At 38.0% G+C, this 20,529-nt stretch overlaps 2 protein-coding genes across 2 annotated transcripts; one reads left to right on the forward strand and one right to left on the reverse strand.

Annotated features, from left to right (window-relative positions):
• Positions 1–1,001: 1,001 nt before the first annotated feature.
• neu1 (neuraminidase 1) lies at positions 1,002–8,015 on the reverse strand. The gene is made up of 6 exons (XM_079367384.1): positions 7,746–8,015; positions 7,272–7,461; positions 5,777–6,039; positions 4,586–4,768; positions 3,471–3,690; positions 1,002–2,282 (listed from the first exon to the last, which is right to left on the reverse strand). The coding sequence occupies exons 1-6, from the start codon at positions 7,833–7,835 to the stop codon at positions 2,065–2,067; spliced, it is 1,164 nt and encodes a 387-aa protein (XP_079223510.1). The 5' UTR covers positions 7,836–8,015; the 3' UTR covers positions 1,002–2,064.
• Positions 8,016–10,121: 2,106 nt separating this feature from the next.
• tmem268 (transmembrane protein 268) lies at positions 10,122–20,192 on the forward strand. The gene is made up of 9 exons (XM_079367644.1): positions 10,122–10,606; positions 12,399–12,498; positions 13,418–13,512; positions 13,611–13,718; positions 14,050–14,202; positions 14,371–14,481; positions 14,906–14,995; positions 15,217–15,426; positions 16,077–20,192. The coding sequence occupies exons 2-9, from the start codon at positions 12,417–12,419 to the stop codon at positions 16,242–16,244; spliced, it is 1,017 nt and encodes a 338-aa protein (XP_079223770.1). The 5' UTR covers positions 10,122–10,606; positions 12,399–12,416; the 3' UTR covers positions 16,245–20,192.
• The last annotated feature ends 337 nt before the right edge of the window (positions 20,193–20,529 follow it).

Consider the following 20,529-nt stretch of genomic DNA (forward strand, 5'->3'; position numbering starts at 1 on the left):
ATTATTTGAGTTAGGACACTGATTAATCGACTTTGAAATGATAAGAGTTTAGGATAAGTATTTTTTAATAGGGATGTCATGATCCGCTCAACTCACGATACGATTTACGATGCATTTTGTTCATTCTGACCTGCTGCCTCAATTTTATTGAGCAGTTAATGTGTATCTATTTTTACAGTGTAGCCTATACCCTACACCACATAAGCAATGTTATGATGAATATCCATAACACACTTGACTATACAACATATTAGAACATCAGAAGCATCTCTCAAACATTGCATTTTAAAGCAGTCAAAAGAGGGATATGCATTGGCATGTGACACACACACACACAGACTTTGAAACTACCGGTACTTTGAGTGGCAGCACAGCGCTGTCCTCTCGCCAGTCCTCCTGTCAGTACAGCTAGATGCGGCGTTAGAGAACCTTCTCATCCTTCCATCAGAACTTAAACTTGTTTAAGGTTCTTTTTAAAATCAAGCTGATTCAGCTGGGCCTTGCTTCCGTTTTTGTACTGCATGTGAACTCCGTTGGGGGGGCTGGTTACAGTTTTCAGGGCGTTCAGTTTGAGGTAAACATCTTATTAACCATTTCAGAGTCCCTGTACGTTTTTTTAAGGTGCAGAAGAACATGCTGTTGTCCATAGGCCTATTATGAAAATGGTCTTGTACAAGAAGCTGCGCTTTATTATGTTTATGGTAGTGATGTAAAGATTCACTCAACTCATGATACAATACGATTCACAAGCCTGGGTTCATAATATGATTCTTCCATGATTTATTTCACAAAATGAGACTAGACAAATTATAACGGATTATGAATGAAGAATGATTTCTCCTTTGGAGTCTAGGGTCTGAAAAACTTTTTCTTGACCTGAAAATATACTGTTTTAATCATGTTTAATCATGAAAAAACTATGCGTTTCTGCTCTTCCCCCTTAATCAAGAAAGCACACTTCAAACAGATCAGATGTGTTCAGACAAATAAAAAGAAATGTCTAAAAGTCAGAAATCATTTATTATGCGTCAGGTAGCACAGATCACACAGTGTCCTGCATCAAAGCACTGTTTACTCATGTACAATGCTGGGCTGAGTTCAGATTACAAAACATCAGAGAAACATAACGCATAATATACTCACCCTATTCACTCTTGCACACAACTTTAAAATTTTTAAATAAAAACTTCTTCTAAACAAAAAGTAAAATCAAAAGGCTTTTAATAATATTTTCGAGTTTCTGGATGTATAGAGGCGGAGCTGATCTTCAAATCAGCACGTATTCCTGAAACATTCACATCTTTATGAAGGAAACAAAACGGTCTTCGGCATTATTCCAAGCACAGATAAGATTTGAAAGTGTACTTTCCAGAAATTGTGTGTCAGTTAAACTTGAAACAATTAAATTAATTTTCCCACCAACGCCAAGTACAGTGAATCCATATGCCACAGATGATTTGCAAAATGACATGTAAAACGCCCAAATTCCTGATGAGACCTCCACAAAACCACAGACAGTCAATAGGCTGCGATTTTAAGAGGATATGTTAATGAATTATTGTCATAATTCTGCATAAAATGTGTCACTTTACACTTTAAAGATGTTTCTGCCACAGAGATATACAAATATTTACACAAAAGAAGGATTTCTTCTTTACAGACTAGTGTCTATTGTCTGAAAACTATTTATCTGAAAATATCCAGTTTGGTTTTGGGGGGGGGGGGGTGCTTGCCAACAAGGAGGGTTAGGTTTGATGACAAACAGACTCTTTGTACCTCATTACAGACTTGTTCATCTGTGGGAGGCGAAAGACTAAAATAAGAACATTTTTGTTTTTCAGGTCACTTCATCCTTTTACAAACACACATTCCTTGTGATGTGATAAAGTGATAAAAAGTCTTTTATCTTCCTGAGAAAGTCGGGGGAGTAATGAGCATCTTTCAAGTTCCCTTTTCCATCCAGACAAGTTCAATGTGGGAGACAAATCTAAAAATTAAAACACAAGGTTTCATTATCAGGTACTTCTTTTTCCAAGTCTGCTTACCTCCCATGATCCACGAGCTCTACCGCCCACCAAACAGGTGGATCTTGGCAAATGACACAGTTTCCCAATAGTTCTTGTGTCCCTTCTCATACAGCACATAGATGAACTTTCCGTCCTCTGCAGAATCGTCTAGTGATGTCATGCAAGAGTAGCCACTTGGCCCCGCCCAGATCTGCACAGCTTTATTCTCCCATGTTTTACCATCCGTCACAGACCAGCGTAAAGTCAGGTTGATTCCTGAGGGAAGACATGAAGTTAAAATCCTCTTTCAGTGACTTTTTTTTTTAACCTCAGGCATGTTTCCCTTACACGACAGTAAGCATGTGCAGTGGTGGACAGATGCACAGAAATGGTGGCTAAAACTAAAATACACCTGAAAGGATTATGAAACTATTTTTAACCAATAACAGAATGCAAATCTGTTTAGAAAGATGATTTGCTGGGGAAATAACTTTATTTGGAATGCGTTTGTTTTTTTTCTTCGTGTACAGACCCTCTTTAGTTCAGCCGTCATGTCCTGCATCATGCACTGCTAACAGGGACATGTTTCTGCACATGTTCTAAAGAAGCTTTTTTTCCATTGGCTCATTTCAGAACAAATACACAGAAAACAGTGAAAGGCCTAAAGCAACATCAGCATCAGCTACCCTTTACATCCGCCAGGTTCCTGTTACTAGAACACTAAGAGATATATTAAAAAATATAACCGATATATGAAGAAAATAATAAATATAATGAAAGGAAATACCTCTCTTGATCCCTGGAAACAAAAACTCAAAATAGATTAACTATTAATAATAATTAATAAAAAGTTGAAAACAGAAAATGTAAAATTGAAATGAATAAAACGGACGTTGGTGTGATTCTACAAGCAGCAAAACCATCAAGACTGGAAGAGTTAAACGAGCTGGACCAGACAAATACTTATTTTAAAAAGAAGAAGCATTCCTGTAAAACTTCCGTGATGTACATCCAGCTGGTAAAACAAAGAACAAGGACTAGAATTGTTAGATTATTTTCTTATCTGGCGGAAACAAGCTTTGTTATCTCAATCAACCCTATATCACATAAGAAAGCATTTTATAGTTGGTACTTTTAGTTTTTTTTAATCATAAATTAGCAGTGCTATGGAAACACTTTAGGCACTGTCTGCTTTTTGTTTTCTTGAGATAACAGAATAAATGATCACTATGAAATCAACTTGTTATCCAACTAAATAATTATAAGATCCTGAGACAGATTCATTTCATTTAAAGATTGTCACCATTCTCTGCTTGTATTTTATTACTTTTAAATGAATAAAAGATATTTTTTACCACAGAATAACACACTTGTTAAACTACTTTCACTTCCAGTGCAGAGTATCGGTGAGTAAAATGTGCCGTAAAAGGAGAGACTTAGACTCTTTATGTTTGCCATTCTTACTGTGTTGCTTGTCGGCGGGGTTGGTGAAGTAGACCACTCCGTTTTTCTGCAGAGCTCCGGCTGCTACAGCGGGATCCACCAGCGTGTAGTCAAAGTACAGCTCTTCTACAGGCAGAGACAATCCTCCATCAAGGCTACGAATCACAATACGACACTGACAGTGATAGCCGTTCTGGTTCCGCACATTGATGACGATGCTGCCGTCTGTCATCTCGATCGGCTGCAGGGGACATGGAGAATGTTAAGCTTCAGATAATTCATCGCCAGAAAGTATGTCAACAGAAATGCACATTTTACAGCTGTACTGATTTTGTCCACAAGGGGGCAGTGACCTCCATAACAAGCCAACAAACCAATTTATAATTGTCTATTCACACATTCTGAGGATACAAAACATAATTGGAGATGCTCTTTTGTTAAACTGCAGGAATACAATCAATGTTTCAAAATCTTAACTTGCTTTCTTTTAACACTCAAACATATCACTCTGTAATTCTTTGCTGTGGAACATAATACAAGTGTTTTTGCAGCATGCTGAATCTCACTTTGATTCACCAATGGAAGTGGTTACTAGCATTAAAATGATTCAACTGTCTTTTTGCTGTCTGTCTTTTTCTTGTCCGATATACGTAGAGGGCATCAATATTAGTTTCAGTTAGTTTCATAATCAGCTAAAAAACTTCTTATAAAGGCGTTCTTGTATTAATTAGTAGAATCTTCTACAGTTTAAAAGAGACCTAAAAACTCAACCAGAGCTGCATAGTAAGCTGATCATTCTTAGTCAGAAATGGGATTCCTTGAGGGACTTATCAGAATATGTTGAGTTTGCTGTAAAAATATGTCCTATTTTCAGAGAGGAAATGCACAAATATAGGATATGGGCATCAAAAAGAGGAAGAAAGATCATTCAGCTTTCACTGTGATGATTATAGACACCCAACACTGGATTACATAGGAAAACAAATCAGTACTTTCCTCTTAGGAATTTTGATTTTTGGTTTGGTGAAAAGTTGAAACCATTTTTGGTAATATTGTTTCACCTTCTGACATTGAAGCAACAGTTATGTGTGATCAACATGGTTTGATTTTTAAAAGCATGAGAATATGGCGCGTACCTGGCACTCGTCAGGGTCAAAGTCCAGCGCTTTCTTCTTCTGGTTATAAGGAATGCTTTTCAGCGCAGCGCCGTTGTACCAATTTTTTCCGTGGTCATCACTCAGGATGCAGAACACGCCGTCTCCCTCGAGTGTGCCATGACCACACACCACTAACCTCCCCTTAGCTGGTTGGTAGCGCTTCTGTAAGACAAAGATGTGGGCACACAATGAGGAAATAGACACAACTTTTGTGCAAGTGTGAGCAAAATAAATTGCAAGGTTACTTCAGTTATTGAGAAAGAAAGCAGATACAGATAAGCAGAGTCACACAGAAAGGTTATTAATAAATCTCTATAGGGAGTGATTTTCCAGCAAAGTGATTAATATCTCATAGTGAAGGGTTAGCGTCCAAAAAAGTGGACAAATCCAACAATAACTGGACAGATGCTCTGCTCAGACTGTGTAGGATAACAAGCCACTCATTTGCACAATTACAACTCCCCTCAAATTACATAACGACTCTGCTGACTGTTCTGCAAACCTATCAAATCCCACACAGTCCATTTTCAATGCAGCTAACATGCAGGTTCACAAGGAGCCAAAAACTGGAAAAGCTCATCTGAACCAATTCAAAGAACAGGCGTTCTCACTTTGGAGACTTAATGGGATTAATACAAACAATGCTGAGTTTGAAACATGGCATTATTATATTGTACATAGCACTGAGACACAACCAAAAGAATAATACTTTCATAATAACAGCTGTCACAAGGAGAACAGTTTCACAGACAGAGAATTTCACTTCTTTAATTGTGGACAGAAAAAATATCCCTTAAGAAAAACTTCCTCTTTAAGTCCAGAAAAATAAATCTGCATTTTTATTAAAGATCAGCCAGTTTAAACACTAAGTAATATCTAATGCCAACTGAAGTATAATAATTGACTTGGTAAAGATTCTCTGTCGTAAAAGGTGATCAGAAAATCAAAGTTTAGACCAGCAGAGGTTTTCTTGACGAGCTTTAAATCTAAATTTGGGAGATTTCCGTATATAAAGTCTCAATTTAAAAACACTAATCAAAACACTTCCCTGCAGCTATCTCATCAAAAATGTTAAACCAATTTGTAGTGTCGTAGTGTTCGAAAACAACCCTGTGCTACGGTCTATGTCTCAGCTCATGACTTCCCAGAGTTTATTTTTCATCCTCTCACCTGGATTCCGAAGCCCGGCCCGCCAACAAAGTTTTTGATGCCGAGCTGCTCAGAGAGGTTTCTGGGCGGGCCCCAGCTGAGGCCGTCATCCTTGCTCTCCACCATCATGACGCTGGCCGGGGAGCAGTGGTAGAGGTGGAAGCAGAGGGAGTAGATCAGAATCACCGAGCCCACTTCCTCGTCCACCACCACCGAGCCAAGGCTCAGGCCGTCCTTCACTATTCCATCATCCACTATAAAAGTGGTGGGGGACCAGGTGGATCCTGCAAGTAGGAGGAGAGGATTCAAACAGTGTGTACACCAGGCTGACACACCAGCACACATCACATCAGTTCTTCTCCACACTCTGTCTTCTGATACTTATTGAGCACACCCTCCTGTTTGATCGTCCAGTTCTTTCATGGTACTCATGTCTCACAGAGTTTCTGTCATCACACAGTGTATCTGAAGTATCTTAAACCATGAACATCACAAAGTATAAATAAAAAAAGTTGATCATTTCTTTTCCCCATCTTAAGTACGTGTAAGAAAAGACTGTAATAACTCCTGTCTGGGTCCTTTAATCCATTTTATGCTCAGCTATTCTCTTGATGAAAGCGTTCATTGTAATATTTCCAGCTGCAGCCCATAGCGGTTTGTAAAACATCCATATAAAAATACAATTCAAGTGATTATACTTTTTAGTATTGTTTTTCATTTTATGATCACAACTACAAGGCTCTGGTGCTTCATCTGTCTCTGTTGGAGGGTTAGTTAGATTGATCTGTGTGCTAACATTATCCCAAACTAAACCTGCTCTGGAGCTGCTCAGGTGTTCAGTGTAAGGTACCCTGGTTAGGTTACCCCAATAACAAGTGCTCCACTTTTACAGTAGGCCGACCTTCATAACCGCTTATTCACATATTCATTTCCTTCTGTGAGATAAACCTACGATTTAAAGCAAGTTATGGGTTTATCTATTTTTCTTAGTGTTTATTAACCCTAACTGTTTTGCTAATTTAAAGGATGATTGAGAAATCGCCAAAATGAATGAGAAAAAAGGGACAGAAGGAGATTTTCACGTCAGTTTAGTTCCTCTGTATTCTTAAATAAATGTTTGTAGTGCCATTATTTCCCGGTCATATCGCTCAGTTGCGGTTTCTGAATCGTTAAACTCTTTGTAAAGAGCATGGTGGTTGAAGTCATTTTTCACAACACCCTCTTCCTCTGTGAGTAAACCGCATCCCCTCATGAGGCCCTGAAAAAATCAGTCGCTTCATAAAAATGTTAAAAATAAATAAATAAATTAAATAAAAAAAAGTAGATAAAAGATTAGTTCATGATCAGCAATATCTGGTGAAGTCATTTGTTAGTGTGTGTGTGTGTGTGTGTGTGTGTGTGTGTGTGTGTGTGAGAGAGAGAGAGAGAAAGAGTGAGTGAGTTTGTTTATTTGTTTGTGTGTTATCACGCGTGTTTATCTATTCCTGATTGGGAGACCGTGCCCCAGTGGTCGTACCTTTGTCTGTGGATCGACGCATAGCGAGGAACTTTGCTCCACCATCCGAGTACGAAAACTTCCTGGCCTCTGTAAAGGCCAATAAGCTCCCCTTCGGGGTGAAGCTGAGCAGTGGGATCCTGTAGGTGTTCACCTCCCCCTGAGCCCCACTCACCCACAGCAGCTGCTCCTCATACAGCAGAGGATCGATCTGCAACACACAGACAAGAAGACATGGAGTAGACTGTGTAATAAGGGAAAGGACAGGTTGTGCTGGCAAACCAGTTCGAGCAGTGTCCTTCTGTACCTGAATCAGGTGACAGGTAAGACAAGCATGTGATCTCCACATCAGGAAGCATATTTAAACTGTGTTATTTTAAGCAGTGTTATACTAAAGGAAATCTCATTAAAGATACACAATTGTTTTTTCTTTTCTCTTCTCTTTTTCACAGAATGTGTTGTAAGATTTCTTTTGGATGTTTTTTGTTACTGTACCTCTTTAGGGTTATTCACACAGACGCAGAAGGGAAGAAGCAGGGCGGAGAGAAGGAGCGACAGAGCAGCGAGCCGGCTTCTTGTTTCCATGTCAGAGCAGAGTCATCAAACTGTCTGCTGTTAAAAAGCTTCAATGAGAAGTCCTTTTAAAAATGAGTCTTCAAATGAAGCAAAACAGGAAGCGTCGTCTTCAGCTCATCCGCAGGGAGGTCTAACTTCTCTGTACCGCACACTGTGTGGATCATATGACCTGAGGAGGCGGTCACGTGACTACAGCCCCACCAAAATAAAAGTGACTACCACTACTACTGCTCTATAAGCTGAGTAAAGACAATCTTTATTGTAATAAAACAATTTATACTTATATTATTGTCATATTGTTTATATTTGACCGTGTAATTGTTCTTTTAAATTAAGTGGTCAGATTTAGCTTTTTAGTGCAGTTTTATATGAAAAGTGAAAGAAATGGAAAACACAAAAGACATGGGACTTTTCATCACTTCACCTTAAACAGGAGTTCTGAACTTTGGAAGTTTTTTTATTACACTTAAAGGTGACAGCGTCTTGTTTAAACAGTTGACCTCACACAGTTGATGTAAATTTCATGATTGATGCATTTTGATTATTTAAAAAAAAAAAAAACACTTTTTGGCATAAATATTCATCAAGTAGGTAAGTACCAAGCACCATATCCGAAGTAGAATTGTTGTTTTTACAGGAATTGTTGCACATATTTCTACATTGAGGTGGCAGATCCACTTGTGCAATGTTTTCAGATTATTGTAAAAAAAAAAAAAAAAAACATTTCGTCATGATTGTTGCAAGCAGACGGATGGTAATACGGCTGAATGTTATTCATTTCTCTTAATAAATATACTTTTCCAGTTACGATGCTCGGTCTCAAAGATCTTTTATTTATTCCACTAACTTCTTATATCCACTAGGGGGCAGGCTTTTCTTTAAAAATGAGAAACAACATAGTGCCACTGTTTTAATTTCAAATTGTGAAATCCTTTGGGCTATAGTTACAAGTTACTTTAAGGTATATGTGGTTTAGACGTTGATTTTTTTGGTTTTTATTCAATCTGTTATTGTAGGCCAATATGACCGTTTTTATAATATTAAATAATATTCATTTAATGTGTTTCCTTATCTACATATAAACAATTCCATTTAACTGTCAAGTGGCAAAGCACTAAAAACATATGTTATTTACTGTAGCTAAAACATCCTCTGAGATTTAATGCTCATCAGCTGACAGGGTTTCATCATCTCAATTAAACAAACTCAAAATCTTCTATCACTAGTTTTTGGATCTTTGGTTTCATGGTTATGGCTTTAACATCTGAACAGAAGTCATCCAGTTGATCTTGTGATTCAACAAATACCATCAAACAGTTAGCTCAAACTTTAGCCCAAGACCCTTTGTTCCCCCCTGCCAAGTCTGAAACCTTGCAGACTCGAGCTGTCTGAGGGGCAGGGTTCAACACAACGAACAGGAATCAGCTACTGTACGTGCAGAGTTATGAAGCATTTATGGTGAAACGAGTTCCAAAGTGTGGATTTGACTCATCAGGAAGTGCATCCTGTGGCACACTTCATCCCACTTCATTGCAGTTCCAGCCACCTATAAGACATTTTTACATGTTTAATCTTCCTTGGGGCAACCGACAGTGGCAAGTCTGTCGGGGCCATGGACAAAAAATAATTGCCACCATCATGTCTGCCAGTGTTTCAACGCTCTTCCTCTTTCTTTATTCACTCCCAGACAGATAGATTCTCTTCCTTTTCCTCCAGTGGTCTAATTTAAACTGAAGGAATAATACATGAGATGCAAAGCAGGGTAACAAGAGTGAATGCTGTCAAATAGAGACTCATGAGGGAGATTTCCTACTGACATTGCAATATGTGCACATTTGAGTCAGTATAGGCTTACTGGCCTGGGAGCCCAAGCAGTTACCTGTCTTACCTGTTGACAAGCAGCAACTCTGGACACCAAAGCACTTAAGATGTGTTTTAGCTCTTAGCTCAGAGCACTGTTTTAGCTAAAATAAACATTGAGCACAAACTAAAAGTAAGGGCTAAATGCCAGATTTCTAAAGTATTTTGTATGTCTGCCTTTTTTATCATGTAAGTTTTGTTTAACCATTTTTTAACCATTCTCTTTATAATGTGTTGAAGCTGCTGTAAGCCTAAAATGCCCAACTATTATTCGTATGTTATCACTGTGTGAATTTTGTGTCCCCTCTATGACCCCCATTGCCCCACAAATATCCTTAGACTTCATGAGTTAATAAGAGACTAGTTCTCTGAAGAGTTTAAAACAATGCCACTGAAAACAAACACAAATGCCAGGGACTTAGCTTTTATTCTTAAATCATGAAACATTTTTTATTGAGAGAAGCCAGACTTAAAGTCACAGAAATGTAACTGAGATCAAAGGTGCCACGTTTAATTAAGGTTTGAGGCTTTCTTAATTGGCCTTTGCATACAGTATTAAACAATGGATAAACTCATAATCCAAAGTCTTTTAAGTGTTATGTGAGCTGAGAAGCCCAAACCACATTCCTGCAGTCATGAGGCCGGCTGATCTGAGTCACACGCTTGAACAGAAAGAAAGAGAGAGAGAGAGACAGAAAGAAAGAGAGAAACCAAAAGAAGGAGTAGTAGGAGGGAAACTGCTGAGTCTCATTTGAGCGTGAAAGTAACATGCGCCACAGAGTGTAGGTGCACGAGCAGCGCTGTATTGAATACATCTATCACCCTTTATGTGGACAACTGGAAACAAATACTCGATGACAGAGGAGGGATTATGATTATCACACTTTTGCTGACATGATGGACTTTCATCTAAAATACAGGTCAGATGTTTTTTTTGATGATGTTTGTTTTGTTTTCAAGGGCAGACAGAACACATGTAAATGTATATGTGCAGAATTAAAAAGAAGAAACATGACATTGCTGCAATGTTGAACATTTAAACTTTTTGAGAGAAATTATCACACAACAATTTTTCGTTTCAACTGACTTAAAATGATGGACATGAATCGCTCCTGTACCTGACACACCCAGCAGAATATTCAATAAAGGTAACCTTCACGTAGGTTAGACTGTAACACAACACACATGGACTTAAAAACAGTGAACATCCATCTTTAAGATAACAGAATGCATACTGAGTTTTTGTCATGTTCAAGATAATGATGTTTCCTCTTTCCAGCGCTGAAAAAAAGTACAATTTCTGCATGTGCTGTTTGAACAATATTATAATTTGGTCTCCTCTTATAGCTGCAAATTTAGCAGTAAATGCTAAGTCTGGCCAGAGTTGGTTTGACTTTATTTACACTCAGGGCAGAGAGAATGAGACTGTAGATACATGCAGAGAGGAGACAGGCTGAGAACGAGGTTAGACGTTGACATTACAGCTACAGCAGTGTTTTCACACTTCAGTGGTGAAATGTGGCACCGTCACAGACGGGAAGGCGAAAGAGTCAGGTGGAAAGATATCTCACAGAGCACTGGTTGTGTCTCTAAGTGGCATTTCTTTACTTTCGTGTTGTAGCTGACATTAGAGCTGTTAAAAAGATCACAGGAAGTGGTCTGTGAAGGGTCCCTGTTTTCGAGCAGTGTCACAGTTTAAGTTGCGTCTTATCTTCTGTGAACAGAGCATGCATACGCCGCAGTGATAACAAATAACATTCTGGACATTTTAATCTAAAAGCTGTTCAAGTGTTAGCAGCTATAAAGGCTCAAACATCTACATTTGGTCCTCTAACTATATGGGGGTCATAACCTTTTACAGCAGATGAGACTGGCTCTTTGTCATTACAGTAAAAGCCAGAAGCCCTGAAAGCCTGTGCATGACGATGAGTCGACAATTTGAGGTCTTTGTACTTTATACACTCGAACATGATGTAAAACTCTACCGGTCCATTAACCAGTAAAGTAGGTATATAAACCTACCATTTAAAAAAATGACATATCTAATGATACAATCAATAATGTTTTACAACAACAAGAATCTAACTTTTACATGTTATGTAGGGTGTCCAGGCTATTCTTTTCTTCAGCTCTGGCTCTGGTCCTTAAAAACAATCAGAGATTGTTTATCAGTGATAAAAACTGTGGCTTATCTGGAATGTGGCTGCAAACTCTTACACGACCAGACAGTAAAAGGCCTTCTGTTCATTGGCACCATTCATTAATGATGGATTATAACAGTGAACGTTACACAACACGCCATGTAAAAGTGGGTATGTCTATGTATGATTGATTCATCAGGCTTAAGATGGTTTTAAATCTTCTCTTTTAAGTATAGGCATACTGAGATTTTGGCTCAATAATTGTCACTCCTAGATCAATAAAAAAAGATGATTATAATTGATGTGTCCTTCTCATACTGCTTTGTCATATGATTCAGTGGTTTCTAATATAATGAATGACTTCAGTCACATGGATCCTCTTTCTTTCTGACTTTGTTTGAACATTTCAGGGATGTTACAGTGACGAGCATCAGCAGGATGAAATCATAAAACTACATTTTAATTTATGCTCAACAAGAAATGTTTAGCTGACTTCTGAGCGTCTAAGACGACAGCTATTTGAGTGTTCTCTGTGATTCTCTGACATAAAAGATGATTGCTCTCACTGTAGGACGCGGTTACTTCTGAGATGATGGAGGACAAGAACGGAGATGATCATTTGATGGAGGAGGATGAGGAGGATGTACCACACAATCCAAAATGGTCCAATGGTAACAGCTACTCATATTCTTGTTTAACTGGTCAAAACAAAGCAAAAATAACAAATACTAAAAACCCTCAGTATATTGATGAGACAATCAGGATGGATAATGGATCTTCTGAGAGCCAGTGCTTATACAATTGTGTGTTTAATATAAAAATGTCACCGATACATTGAGCTGTTTTATTCTCCCCATGCAAAGTCTAGCTAACCAGTTCTCTGGTTTTTCATGATGAAAAGACAACCAAAAAGTCCTTCTTTAAAATCCACAAAAGAGCCACGAGGAAAATCAGACTCATGTTTCAGATACCAGAGACAAGACGGAGAAAGATGAAGATAAATGAACTACTTCACTTACATTATTCCCTCTTCAGCAGCATGAAGACTGGAGCATTGGGGGGAAACAAAGGATGTTTCCAGGGAGGGAAATATTTCAAACAAAGACTCAGAGAATAATTGCGCATAGTCTAGCAACTTCGCAAGTATTTTGAGAACATTTGGTTTTATTTATAGACATTCCTCACAATAAAGCCTACAACACATCTCTGTAATGTAAAAAAAAAAAATCAGGATTAAAAGCATAGTTTAGCGTGTTGTTTGTCTGCACTGCTTGAGTTTGTACTGACTGTCTCACCTTAGGTCAGAGAGATATGGAAGGTTATTTATATTTGACAAGTCTGGTCTTGTGTTGATTTTACTTCCTTATTCTTTGCAGACACTTTTCACTGCTGCCACATAGTTTGGCCTGCCAAACGTTTTGTGAAATCACAGAAACTATTTTAACTGTTGTTGAAGTGGTTACAGCCTTTTTCTGTCATCCAACATTTGAGCAATGATACTCTCTCTCTCTCTCTCTCTCTCTCACACACACACACACACACACACACACACACACACACACATACATTCATACTCTCGCTCACTCTCAGGTCAGTGTGTTCTTGCAATGCCGACTTCCTCAACGCTAAACCCCAGCTTTGATCTATCACTGTGTCGGGCCAAACTGGAGGATGATGGCTTTGAGGTCAGAAAACACATCCACGGATAAAATGAAACATTGTGGCCCTTTATGTCTTTATCATCATTTGTATATACCTTAGGTTTTATTTCCTGTGATGTTAGATTCCAGTCAGAGACATGGAGATCCCACTGAAGACGGCTCTGAACGCTCCTCCTGTCAGGAGATACTTGGTTTTTCATTCTGCGCTTTTTCACTTTATATTTGCACCGGTACGATCATCCACTTCTTCTCAGCTTTATTTTACCCTTACGTTGGCCATCTGTCTCGATGCAAGCTTGCCAGTATTCAAATGTTGTAAATGTGCCAACTAGTACCTATTAAGTTTGTTAATTTGATTGAGTCGAATGTTAACTTCAAACAAAGCCATGATAGCTGCTTGTTTCCCACCTGCTTTAGGTCTTTGAGCAAAGCCAAGATAACGGTCTCCTGTTCTGATGTAAAAAGGAAACACATCATCTAATCTACTCTGACTCTGATTAGTATCTGAATTTGTGATGCTTTCGATTTCCATAGTGTTTATCTCTCTGCTTGCTTCACCAGATCCTGTATTTGGTGGTTTGGTGTGCAGTGTTCTCCACCCTCCACATCTACATCACTGTGAGTGACTACTGGGTCCTCTGCCTCTCTGTCAGCTTGGTCGCAATCTTCATCACCACAGCCATCATCTACATCCTCAACGTCAGTAACAAGGATGTAAGAAGAACCATTAGGCTACTATACATTGATTTTACAGGAATACTTATAAACAGTGATATTAAATGCGCCTTTGTCTGTGTGTGTGTGTGTGTGTGTGTGTGTGTGTGTGTGTGTGTGTGTGTGTGTGTGTGTGTGTGTGTGTGTGTGTGTGTGTGTGTGTGCTAGATAAACATGAACTTGGACGTGCGGTTAATTCAGGTGAATGAGAGGATGGTGAAACACAAGCTGCTAGTGGCTGTGGCCGACTGGGTGCAGAACTGCAAGGGAAACATGAAGGTAAAAATTCTGCATTTTTTTTTTGCACTACCATGTTGACATTAGAAAACAATGTGAGCACAAATCAAAACCCACATTTTAACCAGACTTTGAAAATTATTGATTAACAGAGTAAGAAACTGGAAATGTGTGTGTTGCTTATGTTGCTTGATATACAGTAAACAAAAACAAGAAAAGTAAAAAAAAATGTAGATCACTGATAAAAGGAAAGAACAAGCTAAAGAAAGCTACAAACTCTTTTCTGTGGGACGGTAACATCAAGTTTTGCTCCTTTTGAAGTGCATCTCCAGTGATCACTTTCAGTAGGGGTGCTAATACATATGGTTTGTGATTTGATCTGGGTCGGGAAACATCATGAAAGAACAACAAAATAAATAAATTTAGCTTATGCAGATACTTGTGCTCCCTGTTTGACTGTCTGCAGCTGTACTTTGTGTATTGGGACATGTCCTGCTGTCTGAGGGCACTGACTGAAACGTTAGAGGAGCCCAACTATGTGGCGAATGACACCCAGGTGAGTGAGTCGAGAACATCTGTTGTTGTGTTTGTTCCCCTGCTGCTGCATCGATTTTTCTCGTGCTTCCATGTTTGTCCTCCCCAGAGATCAATAGAAACATAATTCTAGATGCTATTTCAAGGATATTTATTTCTGGCCTTCAGGCAAACAGAAGTGTACTCAACTGTGTGTGAAGGGAGTTAAAGTGATCTGAGTGTGTGTCACACTTTTAATTTTAGAAAACACTGAAGAAGAAGATGTCTCATCTCGTCCTGGTGACGGAGGTTAACGATGAGGTCAGTGGGTCAGATATTGAGCAGGATTTCGATGAACAGAGGCCTCTGCTGGGAGAGGAGGAGATGAGCTGCAGTACCACATCCAGCCAGCGGGAGGACACCAAAGTTACCACCAGCTACAGCCTGCTCCCTGATATTTCTCTGCCTGCTCAGGTAATCACATACGATGCAAAGGACTTCTCAGATTCTATACAAATTAGAATAGTATGTATTTATTCTGTGTTCTACATTTTAAAATGAAAATGATTTTTATAACCCTAACCCTAACCCTTTATAATTTTACCAACTTGTTTTTGTAAAATTCCTATCATTTAAACCTTCAGACTGTTGTGGACTTAATTCAATCAAAGTGTGTTGTGAGCTCTTGATTTATAAGTACGTTTTCAGCCAGTGTTTGCCTCACATTTGGGAGTTCATATGAACAAGGACTAAGGTTACTTTTTAAGTTTTTGTAAGTAGCATAAGACATACTTAATTACATACGTAAGACAAGTGTTTCTTTTGTGCTATAGGTTTTGCATGAGCTAGTTCATTCAACCTTTTGTGCAATATCTTTGTCCTGATTGGATATTGGAAAGAAATACTGTTTTTTTTTTTGGAGTGTTATTGAAGAAATACTGATACCAAAACTAATGTAATTATCAACTTCACTCTCTACACTTCAGAGCTTGTTAAAGAACTTGTTTGCACATTGTTGCTAACGACGACATACTATCAGCTTTAGAGTAAAGCTTGCTCTCTTTGCTCTTTGGGTTGAAGTAGGTTTCTTTAACTCACACATTTGTTTTATGTCATTGTTGCAGGCAAAGGCCTACCAACTTCTTATGACATACAGTGCAGCTTATGTGAAGCTGCTTGTGTCTGAGAGGCTGTCAGGACCGTCTCATCACCGCCTGCGTCCCAGGAGAAATCACTGCAGCACCGCCCCTCTCTGCCTCTGTCAGTATATCAAGAAGAAGATCCTTCAGTGACAACCAGGGTCAAACCAGGAAGCTGGTGCACTGGACTGATGGACTTTTAATTTGCAGCCTAGCTCATTATTACACACATTATTACACGATACAGTCATTTTCCCCTGTTTGGAGCTTTACACTCTTCATTTCAGAATTTCACTGTTCCTACAACCACAGACAGGCCTCTGCACTTCTGCTGCTGTTTTCATGCCAGCTCTATGTTTACACCACCTGGACCCTGGTTCATTTGGTCCCAACAAACTCTGCACCCTGCCAAACTTCGTCACGCTGGAAACATGCTGAGGTCTATTCCAGCTGCTGTAAAACAATATTTGTACACCTTGTACACATGATAATCAAAGCCTTAATTACTGATCTCACAAATATTTATTATTCATTGTAGTGACTTTATTTTTCAGTGGGTTGTTTTGTGTTTTATCAACAACACTTTTCTTGATTATGTCCTATTTACTCCACGTAATGCGTTTTTTTTTTAGATACATATTTTCCATTAAAACATGATTATCATATCAAAATACATTTTAATTGTGACCTTGTTTAATTTAATAAGCACTTGTTCCCAGTAGAATTTCAATGAATGTTTGCACCCGAGATCAATATTTAACAGAAAAAAACAATAATTGCAGAAAATGATTTTTTAAAATATTTATACAGGGTGTGTGTGTGTGTGTGTGTGTGTATGTGTGTGTGTGTGTGTGTGTGTGTGTGTGTGTGTGTGTGTGTGTGTGTGTCTTTACATTTTAAACCTCAAAGGTAAAAGTACTTATTTTTCAGTACACTTACAGGGGTGAAACATTAAGGTATTGGAGTTACTGCATATATCAGGTGCAGTAGTGTTCATGTTTATCTTCATTTTCCAGTTGCTGTCGGTAGTTGAGATATATTTTTGGAAGTTTAATAAATAAAATCCATCCTATTAAATGAACTGATATTGTTTTATGTTTAAAGTCTACATTTAAAAGGAACAACTAACTATACATGTCTGACAGATGTGGAATAAAGATTTAGTTTCTCTCTGTGAATTTTTGTGGAGGAGAATGATCAATAATAGAAATCCAGAGTAAAGAACGAGTACGATAAATAGTATACTTGAGTAAAGTATTTAGCTTAATATACTGTACATCACCTTAAATAAGAACCTAAGACATCAAAGTTATTTGTCATGTATATGTTTTCATTCTTGTTCTGGTAATTTTGTTGAAGTTGAGGATCTAAATACTTCGTCCACCATGGTATGGGGTTTGTGTGTAGACAAAGGCAGTGGAAGCATGAAGCGAAAGAAGAGATTCCCCTCAATGCAGGCGTGTAATGATGCTGAAAGGAGGGTTTGACACGAATCACTGGCTTTAGGTTTCTTGCTATTTAATTTCAAATGTCAGCAGCTGAACAGAGCAATGTTTGCTCTTAGTTCTCACACTTCTGGTTTAATGCATACAGGTGGATCAGTGTTTCACGCATCTATGCTTGCTGGGTTTTTACTTCCCACATTCCCTCACAATACAGCCGTCATCCATCAGTCCTGATGCTGCGGCTGAGATGACAGTCCAGCGAGGAAACTGCATGATGACACAAACGCACGCAGAGAGACAACCAGAGAGGCCGACCCCAGGGGACCCTGACACTGTGTGATGGAAGAAAGAGGCGTGCAGTGTGAGGCCAAGTTAAATGATCTCAGAGATGCTGCTTCTCCTCAGGAGGCTAAATGACCATCTGTGATCCTGCACACACAGGCTTGGCTGAGCTCCAACCTAGCTTCTCCCTCAACCTCTTTTCTATGGGCCTGATTGTTTGGATCCACAATTCTTTAATTAACATTTATTAAAGAGGCTAATATTATCCTATTTAATATCCTACTTTTAATAATAATTATATTTAATTATCTAAGAGAAAGTCTATCTGTTCTGAGGACTCAACTCACAAAACAATTTCACAAAAAAATTAAATAGCATAAAATAATTAAAATAAAATAATGAGTCATTATGTTATTATTATTTGATATACTCCGAGTCCCTTTTGGACCCCCAGTCATTTAAGTCCATAGAAGTTTGCCGAAGCTTATTTCACAAGCTCAAAACATTTTATCAAACTGTAATTCTACAAATAGAATATAGCAATTTAGCATTTCTTAGGTAACTGAGTAGAGCACAACTTTAAGCTAAGTGTTAGCATACCCACATAACCCCATTGACAATGTTTGCAATATTATGTTTACAGGATGTTGACTGTCAGGCAGGATTCATGTAAAGCAAGCCTTCAAAATACATCCAGGAGTTCACCGTTTACAATCTTAATTTACATTAATGATCATCAATTAGCACAAAAAGTAGCTGAGGTCTTTTTGCTGAGGACTTTTGACAAATTAAGATTCATTTCAATACAGCATAGTGGTACAGAGGGTAAGGTCAGAGGTACCTAAAAGATCATATTGGCATATCCTTTGGGTAAATGTTGTAGTATGTCTACATTAGGGTGGATGAGAAGGCATCATCTTTGTTTTTGTTTCTGTGCTCTAAACACTTGCCATCATCATGTAGAAAATCATGTGTTTAATATAAAACATCATGTGATAGTGAGAGATAGTGTAGTTCATGTTCTGACAGAGAGAGGAAAAAGAGAGACAGAGTGAGAAAAAACCGGGGCAACTATAAATAGCGCCTTAGTGTTGGGGGGAGAGAGAGGAAAGGCCACAGAGAGACTGAGAGGATGTGGGAGAGACTGAGAGGCTGCCTTCACTAATGCATCGTTCACAACAAAATATTATTCTTTTATTCGTTGCTCAAACAACTGAAGTCAGAAACAACCAATGCATGTGCAACACGTTCATGAAAATTAGCCTTATTACAAAGATAAAAGCCCAAAGAGAACCACATGTACACAGGTTTTTTTTTTTTTTTTGGCTCTTTGAACAAGCATCCCATCGCATGTACAGGCTCAAAAATAAAAACATAAAAAAGAAAGAAAAAGGGAAATGATGAATAAGTCGCTCAGCTGTTAAGGTCAACAGCTATGGTTCATGTGACAGACAGGTCCCAATAGAAAGCACACAGGGAGCCTATAGCATCATATTAACTAGATATTAACTACAATAATAGCACTAAACAGCACTTTGCCTCATTTACTCTTTTAACACTGACATATCACGGTATCATTAGAAGGACAGGGCCTGTATTTATCAAACTGCTAAAAGTACATTTTTGGATTAAGTGTTGGACAAAAGTAAAGCATCTTTGACTTTTCTTCCCCATCTTACAGAAATGATTTGGCATGCTTAATGACAAAGACATGAATGAGAAGATTTAAGACTACTCTCATACATGTATGTTAAACTAATCAAAGGTACAGAAGCTAGTTAGTTTAGCCCTGCAATGTTGAAAAAAAGAGCTAGCCTGGTTTGTCCAACAGTAATAAAATCCACCCATCACTCACTCGTAAGCTTACCTATAGAAATAATTGTGTTTTTTTTACATGTACAAAGCCCAAAGAGGAAACACAATATTTATCGGTGTTAGACAGGAGGTATAGGTTGTGTTAGCTTCAGAAAGGTCTGAAGGTTGTAGCTAAATATTTAGCACAGAGAAAAAAGATTGGTGTCAATAATCTCAGCTATTTCTTAGCTAAAAGGTTTAGATGTATGTTTAGATAGCTAAAGCTAATTATATCATTTCTGGGACTTTATTTTACCAAATATTATCATCTGATATGACTTATAAATTCAGACAAATAACTCGGGTTAAAGTGCTTTTAGACACAGACATTAGATTTAGACATTTCTGAGGTAGGAGACGCTCCTTTGTTCTCCATCTTGTTCTTTGTGTCTAGTTTCAACATCATACTTCTTTTTTTGTCCACATTGATATTTCCATACACTTCAAATATCTCTCAAATATTGGTTAATTTCAGTTAATTTACATTTTCCAGACCATATTGTATTAAAATTAAAATTAAAATGAAAAATAAATATATATATATATATAAACTCATTGTGTGCCATAATGTAACTGTGTAATTGTTTCATAAGTAAATGATAATTGATAAATACAGGCCAGGATGTGTTAATATATAGAACAATATCGATTTATAAACTACAGAATAAACTGTATTTATACTGTCTCTTTTTCTGTTCATAGTCCACAAACAATATATTTTTTCAACATCTCTGTATTATTCTTAAAAAGAGTCTTTATAGGAACCAACAGAGCAAAAGAGAAATGGAAAGGGGAGGTATCAATAGGTCCAATAACTCATGTGGGGAGTCAAAAAGAGAGAGAATAGGAACGAGGGG

The sequence above is a fragment of the Symphodus melops genome (assembly GCF_947650265.1).
Source record: "Symphodus melops genome assembly, chromosome: 18".
Lineage (NCBI taxonomy): Eukaryota > Metazoa > Chordata > Actinopteri > Labriformes > Labridae > Symphodus > Symphodus melops.

Excerpts from the sequence above, each read along its gene's own strand:
- tmem268 (XM_079367644.1), top strand. The coding sequence starts at position 12,417 with ATGATGGAGGACAAGAACGGAGATGATCATTTGATGGAGGAGGATGAG. Across the intron at positions 12,499-13,417 it reads CAATCCAAAATGGTCCAATG|GTCAGTGTGTTCTTGCAATG; the intron begins GTAACAGCTACT and ends GCTCACTCTCAG. Across the intron at positions 14,996-15,216 it reads ATGTGGCGAATGACACCCAG|AAAACACTGAAGAAGAAGAT; the intron begins GTGAGTGAGTCG and ends TTTTAATTTTAG.
- neu1 (XM_079367384.1), bottom strand. The coding sequence starts at position 7,835 with ATGGAAACAAGAAGCCGGCTCGCTGCTCTGTCGCTCCTTCTCTCCGCC. Across the intron at positions 4,769-5,776 it reads GGCCGGGCTTCGGAATCCAG|AAGCGCTACCAACCAGCTAA; the intron begins GTGAGAGGATGA and ends TTTGTCTTACAG. Across the intron at positions 3,691-4,585 it reads TTGACCCTGACGAGTGCCAG|CCGATCGAGATGACAGACGG; the intron begins GTACGCGCCATA and ends TGTCCCCTGCAG.